Genomic DNA, 8,226 nt, shown 5'->3' on the forward strand with positions numbered 1-8,226 from the left:
ACCCTCCTCATAATGACATTCCAGCCTGGGAATTCAGAAAAGGGTTTCACATACTATTCAAAAAAACAAGCAAGCATCTTTTATAAAAACATATATTCTTACACCCTGCAGAAGATTCAGATCAGGTGTTTGATGCCTGAATCTTTCCATGTATATGCAAAATAGCAGTCTGGGGACAGCTGACAGAAGCCCTGGTGTTCAGAAATACTTGAGTCCTCTTTGGTAATGGAGCACATTTCTCAGCAATGTATAATTGCTTCTCTGTGTATATTTGCATTGTTGAATATCATCTTGCATGTTAGAAAGCTTTTAGAATGTGGGCCTGTGGAGGGACTAACACAGTGTTTCTTCAGGGTCTCAATTCATTTATGGTACCAGAAAAAGAATGGTATGCAGTTCAGTTTTGGACAAACACTGCTGTTTAATTATGCTGGATCAGAAATGGTTATGCCTGCACTATATGAACCTTTCAGTGTCTTCTGTGCACGCAGCGCTTACTTATTGACTGCCATAGGCAAATCAGCAGCGCTCCATGGTCCTCTGTATGCTAGCAGTAGCCCATGAAGTGCTTTTTGAATTGCATGCCTATGAGCTGAACTACCATAATTGTAAAATTCCACCCAGATACATATGAGGTACATATGAGATGTGGGCCACTATCAGGGAGGGGAGTTTCCTCCTCCAGCTCTTTTGGGTGTCCAAGTGCAGTGTCTTTTACTTCAAGTACACCGGTGGCTGAAGAACTGGGTTCAAAGCCTTCAAAGATTTCCTGCTTTCCTGGCAAGCAGCATCACATGCATAAGTATTTGCATATATCAAAGCAGTGTAAACTTAATCTCCCAAATGCAAGTGACACCCTGCAATAGAATAAATTTTTATCAAGGAGAGTATATATTTTCAGTAGATCCCTAACAACATACCAGTGTCACATAGGTCTCAGTTCTGCAAGAGAACAAGACAATCATGTGACAATTCAGCAAAGCACAATGTACTTGACTTCAGTACAGTTATTTTCATGCCAAAAAGAGGCATAGGCTAAAGTGCATTCAGACTTAGATCTGAATGCCTGGCATCATCCAGGAATGAGTCCTTATTTTGGAACCAGCTTGAAATGCAAAGCCAAGTTTTGGTCTCACCTTAAATTAGTGAGGTTGAATTGGGTACAGAAGAGTGCAGAATCCACTCCTTGCTTTCAGAGATGGCAATGCCCTGGTGAATGGTAGTCCATGATATAATTTTAAAATTTTGTATTTTTCTCATCTTATTTGCTATTCTGGAAAAATTGGTCTCAGTTATAAACATCTGTTTATTGGATGTGATAAATTTAAACCTCTCAGCATTATTGGCTACAATACTGTAAGCTCATATGTGTGTGTGCATGTGCATGTTTGCTCATAAGTGAGTGGTATTTCAGATATTCATTCTCAGGAAATAGTTCTGCTATAAATAAAATAGCAAAGCTGAGCAGGAAAAGGAGTCAGGATTATGAAGCCCAGAGTTGCTTATTAGATGTATTTTGGCAAACAGTAGTTATCTCAGATTTTTCCACTGACACCTTTTTGCCCAGTTTCCTTTAGTAAATCCACCTGTGCTGCTGCCTACTTCCCTGAAGCAGAACCACACAGACATTTAGGCCATTTAACAACAAGCTCAGCTGAGCTCAGTTCTTCCCTGTAGAGCTGGGAACAGCCAGATCAGCCGGCAGACTCTCCCTGACATGGCACGATTGGAGAATGTACTGAATGGTTTGGCCATCTACAGATTGCAGTAAACCCTCAAAGATTTTGTATTTGTGTTTGTGTGCCTTATGCAAATACAAAAGCATCCCTTGCTCTACAAAACCAGGGGCCAATTCGTGAAAGGAAAGAGCAGTTAGTCTAGGCCCTTCTCAAATACAGACCACCAGGTGTTAAATGTCTTCGCAAGTGAGACCTATCAGTTCAAGGGGCCCATTGGCTTTACCAGCCCATTAGCTTGAAAATGGTGGGGGAACCAGTTTGCAAGCTTGCTGAACTTAAATTATTTTTCCCATTCACAGATATCATTACAGTGACAACAATCCTGAGCAGAGTGGCTGCTACCGCCATTGTGTTGATGAGAACATTGAAAGGAGAAACCACTATTTGGATCTTGCAGGAATAGAAAATTATACATCAAAATTTGGGCCAGGTAACTGTTTAGTAATTTTTATTTTTCAAGCATTTTGTGTCCAGTCCTCCTTCAGCTGTACAGTCCAAATTGGGCACTTGCTTGGAATCTTGGAATGACCATGTTGGTTGACTGATCTATAGCTATTTAGTGGTGATGGACCAGCTAGTACAGTGTTCAGACGCAGGTTGCTAGATGGTAAGAATCAAGGCTGGGCTTTCAATGGTAAAGGCTAGGTTTAAGCTGCAACCAGAAAATGTTTTTTTTGGGTCTAATCCAGAACAAAAACCAATGGTGAGTTCCTACAAAGGGACTTGATGTCCCTCCCTAAATTCAAAGGGTTAAGACTGCATATTTGCCATGTTTATAAGTCAATAATTCCCAAAAGGCATGTTGGAGCACATTAGTGTGCTGTGAGAGTAAAAGAAGCATGCCCTGGGATCTCCCTGGGTGAGGATCTCCTACCATATCTGGCACCGTGTGCCTACCCCAGCTTCCCCAAGGGCACTTGCAGCTGCTTCCCTGGGGACTACTGCTACTGCTGCATTCCCCAACCCTGCCTTCCACCAGACTGCCCTTGTGCCAAATACACTCTCTTCCACACCATCCCCACAATCACAGCTGTGTGCTTTCCTGTGAACTTAGACCAGGCATGGGCAAAATGCAGCCCGTGAGCTGGATTCGACCCATGGAGGCTCTTTGTCCATCCCACAGCCAGTCCCTTGGTCCCACCTGGCCCAGGCACCATCTGGCCGTGGCATGTCCTGCTGCCCCTTGGGCACGCAGTGGGGCTGAGGTGGCTCTGTAGCTGGACTGCCTTTCTAGGTAGCTCAGGCAGTGGTGGCTCCTTCTGGCTGCAGCAGCTGCTGGCCCCAGCCCCATGGTACTGGTGGGGACCCAAGCACACAGTTCTGACCTGGCTTGCCTCTTGTCTACTCTGAACTCTCCTGCATGGAGCAGCAGCAGCAGCAGCCAGGCAGAAACTGTTGCTCAGTGTCAGGGATAAGCGGCCTCTCCCCCTTGTTGCTGCTGAGCCATTCATGCTGCAGCTGCCCGGAGCCCATGCTGGGCTGCCCTGCATCTCTGCCACTGTAACTGCTGCCTTCAGGCTGCCCAGCGGGCAGCGATGGCAGTGCAGAGCAGCTGCAGGGCAGGCAAGTGTGGGCTCTGAGTGACTGCAGCAGGAAGGGCCCGGCAGTGGCAAGGGGAAAGGTCCGGTTTTTCCCCACACTGAACAACAGATTCTGTCTGACTGCTGCCGCTGCTGAGCCTAAGCAGGTAAGTCTGGAGCAGGCACAGGGTGGGCCACATTGGGGCTGTGCACTCGTGTCCCCACCAGTACTGTGGGGCTGGGGCCAGTGGCACTAGCAGCCGGAAGGAGACACCACTGCCTAGGCTACCTAGAAAGGCAGTCCAGCTGCAGAGCCACCCCAGCCCCACTGCATGCCTGGGGGACAGCAGGATATGCCATGGGTGGGCAGGGCTGTGTGCATGGGTTCTGGCTGATCTGTTTCCGTGGGGTTGAGTCCAGAGTGGCCGTGGGGCAGGGCTAGGCCTGTGTGCTGTTGGCCATGGTGGGGAGGTGCCACATGGCACGCAGGCCCCAGGCTGTTGCAGAGCAGGAGTGGGTGGTGTCTGGCTCAGGAGGGTGCCTGTGGGGAGCTTCCATGCATACCTCACCATACCCACAAACCTTCTCTTGCAAACCCCACCCTCCCCCACACACAATAACACACCCCACAAATACTGCACCCCCCGCACCTCTCCCCTCTGCCCCCTCCCCCGCACACACATGGAGCCTCTAGGTGGAGCCCCGCTTACTGCTGTGTGTACACACCTCACCACACATGCACTCATACCTCCCCCACACACCCCACATCCTCCCACACACTCCCAGCCCCCCTTCCTCACAAACATCCCTCCCACAAACCTCCCATACCCAACCACCGACCCACATTCACACACATTCCCACTCCCTCGCCCACACCCCACATATACACATCCACACGCACACAGCTCCCCACAAACCCCATACCCACCCATCCATACCCCCCACACTTCTCCACACCCTGCAATATACAACAGTTAGGCTTCATTTTGAGCCATTCTGGAATCACCTCTATATACACGATGCAAACACACAAATCAGGACAAAAATATTTTTTTTAAATAAAATTCAAATATGTTATTGTCAGTGTTTGAGTTTTAGTATACAATTTGGTTGTTGTTTTTTTTCTTCTGGTTCCAAGATGGAAACCCCCTTCCCAGAAAGAGTACTCTGGGGGCAAGGGGAGGGACTTCTAGTGACAAAGATCAGAGGTTAGGGGGCAGGACTTCTGGTCTCAAGATGGCAACCGGGGCAGGGCCCCTGTCAAAGGGTGATGGGGCTACCAATGGTGGCCCTGAACAGCTCACCAAAACCCATTATCTCCTGCTGAAATAATTGCCCACCCTGGCTTAGACACACAAATGGAGTTGCACTTTGCTTTGCTTGTCCCCTTTGCTCCTTCCATGCTCCCTGGGCTGGCAGGAGGAGCTATGGGAGTGGCCACTGGTATGTGGACCTGCCAGAGCAGCCTTAGCAGCAAGGGCTGCCCTTGCCCCTAAGGAACAGAGTAGGTGTTGGGAGGGGGCCGACAATGGAAAGAGTAGGGCACACAGCTTCTTTAGTCTCAAGGCCCTCTTCTTTCTGAGTGATTTTCAAATGACATACCCCAGCATTCAGGAATGTTTTGGAGGGGTGTCTTGAGGCTAAGAAGGTTGAGAGCTACTGATGTAGAGACTAATCCTTTGCTTAAAGAAAGGTATATTTGGTGTTCTTTTTTAACACTGTTGTGGTTTTGTCTGGCAGGAGAATGGACCATATTGTATATTTTGAGGGGGAGAAGTGTGCGCATGTGTACACACACCCCCAACCCTTTCAGGTGTAAAAGTAAAGTGTGCCACCAGCCTTAAACTGGAAGAAAGTGAGCCCCACATATCAAAAGTTCGGAAGGCACTGCTCTAAGTGTTATAGTTCCAAGTACTTGTTTTGGTGTGCTGTAGTTTGATGGCCAAAACCAACATTTTTCAGGATAGAATAAGACCTTTTAAAAAATATATAGCTTATAGTTCGTATTTAATAACAAGAATTTTGTTAAATATTTTTAAACATCTATAGCTATAATTGCATTTAGTTCTTGAGGAGAATTCCACTCTACTGATAGATCTAACATGCTACTAATTAAAACTTTGAAATCTGAGATACCTAACTCTGTTTTTATTTCCTAGGATCTCCTCCAGCAGCTCAAAAACAAGACCCACCAAGCAGAGTTGCAAATCAAACTAGATCCCGCTCTCATGAACCTGAAACCTTCCATGCCCACCATAGGAAATCTCAAGTAGTGGACCCCAGTCACATCAATTTGGCTGATGCTTCATATGCCAAGATTGCGGAAATACAACAGAGGCTGCGGAATCAGGACTCAAACAAGCACTTTGTTAGGTCACCCAAGGTTCTGACCAGAAATGTAGCCTCTGTTCACCCTGGAAGGGTTGTAAGGAATAAACCTCTTCAAGGGGTATCCATGCCATTGGCTTCCCCAACCACACGGGTAGGCCAGAATCTTCCATATCTTCCCATGCAGTCTCAGCAGGCCTACAAGAAACACAAGCAGCGAGCAAAGGAGAATCACCAAATGTGCAAAACCTTCCCGTCTCCGGGGACAGTTGTAGAAAAAGAACATGTGAGAGACCTGCCCACTGTCATTTTATATGAAGGTCAAGTTGGACAAATGATACAGAGACATGAACATCACCACCATCATGAGCATCACCACCATTACCATCATTTCTACCAAACATAAAGCAGATCCCTCCGACATCCTCTAGAATCATCCCATATGAAGGAAACATGTTCCTCTGACGTCAGACTAAGGCATTACTCTAATTAATACTATTGTTACTCCATTAATATTCAGCTAGCATATATTTTAGAAAGTATATGAAACTCTTGAACCTTACACTATTTATATGTTGTGGAACTGCATAGCTTACTTAAAAACTTGTGGATTGATTTTGTGTGTGTGTGTGTGTGTGTGTGTGTGTGTGTGTGTTTTAAAGTGGCTTGTAAAACAGCAAACAGCCATATCTTCTTGAGCTGTGATTTAATGCAGGTCGTCAACGCACTTCCTTTACAAGTACTTCCTTCATTGTATTAGAAAAGATACTTCAAACAGCGTTGCAGACATCTAGGTTACCAGTCTGCTGTATGTTGGCTGATTGCACGCAAGCCTTTTATCAGGGGAGCAATGTTCGAAGGTTTGGACTCCAGAAATACTCAGAATAACAGAGAATACAAACAGCTGCTACCTCTAGTATTATTCAGATTTTATTTTCTTTTTATTGATTGTAATGTGCTACAGGGGGATTTTAATATACTGCATTCATGTAGCCTGTTTGTGTTGGACTTTCACATCCTTTCAAGCTATCTTAATAGTATTATAAGGAAATACTAGTGATATTTGTCAACAGAGCTACATTTTAGAACTTGTACTTTATTTTTTAAGGTTCTTTACTGACACAAGTACAGTCTGTTAGATACTGGGTAATATATTTAAATATACTTCTTTTTTCTTTTATTCTCTGTTCTGCTTTGGAAAACCAATGGAGAGGAAAGAAAAGAGGAGTATGTAAAATGGGTTTTTTCAAAACCATCACTAAACTTTAGTGCTTGGGCCATAACTAATATTCATGGTTTGTTTTGGGTTGGGGGGGCGTGGTTAAATTAGCAATTCTTTGTTTTGAGAGAGAATTGGGGGGAAATATACTTTCTCACTTTAAATGTTGGCAAATATATATAAAATATAAATATATATATATAAATATATATGTATACATATATATATATATATATATATATATATATGTATACATATATATATATATGAAAATATACACACTCAGGTACATTTTCTTGTGTTTTAGAAATCTGTGGTTTGAATATTAACATTATAATTTTTTTCTTATGACAGTGACTTTTTTGCTATGTTATAAAACACATACCCCATGGCATTTTCTTGGGTACCTACAGTTTGTCTCCCCAGCACCAATTGCTTTGTGCAACTCCCTTTTTAAAGACAATTCAGTACATGAAAAACACTGCTCTCCGTCATTCTGGCCTCTTCCACTTTTTTCATATCAAAGGGCTTCCATTCTATAGAGTGAGACAAGACCTACTAAGATCTTATTGGCTGCTGAGACATTAGAAGGTCAAAACAAATGGGAAAAACGAGAAGAAAAAGTCAGTACAATTGGGTTTTGTTTTCTATGGGGCCCAAATTTATATGTTCAGAGTCAGGTTTTGTACAGAATGCTATTTTGTAAGTGGAAATGACTGAAAAACAACTGCTCCATTGCTTGGAACTTAAACATAGAGTTCTGCTCACATAAAATGTAATTGTTCTATCAGACATATTTGCTTTTGGTTTTAGTTTCTTCTAATTATATGTGTTTTTTGTCTATAGTATATATATATATTGTGAAATGTAACTATCCCACATTTTTATGGGCCCTTTATGAGTAGGGCATGTTTTTCTACCAGTTAGAGTCTTGATCAGTCTAAGATGGAAGGTTTTCCTACTTTTGAGCATAGAAACTCTTAGAAGGTGGCTGGCCTATCTAAGGACAAAGAGATATCAATGTTTTAAAAAAATAAAGCTGAAAGCCTTGCCAACTTGTGGAACTGGGTGGAATCACTGCTTCTTGGTAATTAGTTCCATCTCATGTCTCCCAAAATCAGCATTTGTTTAGACTTATTGTCCCTTTTAAAAATCTGGTTTATTTTATTTTTTTTTTAGCTGTCAGCATTGTGTTCTGTTAAATCTAGCGAAATGTTTTAAAGTGTGTTTGATCTGTGTGACAACTATACTGTTCTGTTTATTTTTTAAATTCCTAAAGTCCAAAAATATTTATATGCAGAATATTCTGTATTGAACATATGAAAAGGCCACAAATTTGGTTAGTTACCACTGAGTTGTTCTAGTCTAAGCCTATTTTGCTGCTTGTGTATCATTCTTTTTCAATGTATATATAATTATT

At 43.4% G+C, this 8,226-nt stretch overlaps 1 protein-coding gene across 4 annotated transcripts in view; it reads left to right on the plus strand.

Annotated features, from left to right (window-relative positions):
• NKD1 (NKD inhibitor of Wnt signaling pathway 1) overlaps nucleotides 1-6,963 on the plus strand; it is a 168,628-nt gene extending 161,665 nt beyond the window's left edge. For all 4 annotated transcript variants that reach the window (XM_090062209.1, XM_090062206.1, XM_090062208.1 and 1 more), the window contains 2 exons: nucleotides 2,039-2,169; nucleotides 5,419-6,963. In XM_090062209.1, coding sequence (XP_089918335.1) covers nucleotides 2,039-2,169; nucleotides 5,419-5,993 — 706 coding nt within the window. In that variant the 3' untranslated portion in view covers nucleotides 5,994-6,963. The remainder of the gene's footprint in view (nucleotides 1-2,038; nucleotides 2,170-5,418) is intronic.
• The last annotated feature ends 1,263 nt before the right edge of the window (nucleotides 6,964-8,226 follow it).

This window comes from Crocodylus siamensis, chromosome 9 (genome assembly GCF_052110815.1).
Source record: "Crocodylus siamensis isolate JL-2025a chromosome 9, ASM5211081v1, whole genome shotgun sequence".
Classification (NCBI taxonomy): Eukaryota; Metazoa; Chordata; order Crocodylia; family Crocodylidae; genus Crocodylus; species Crocodylus siamensis.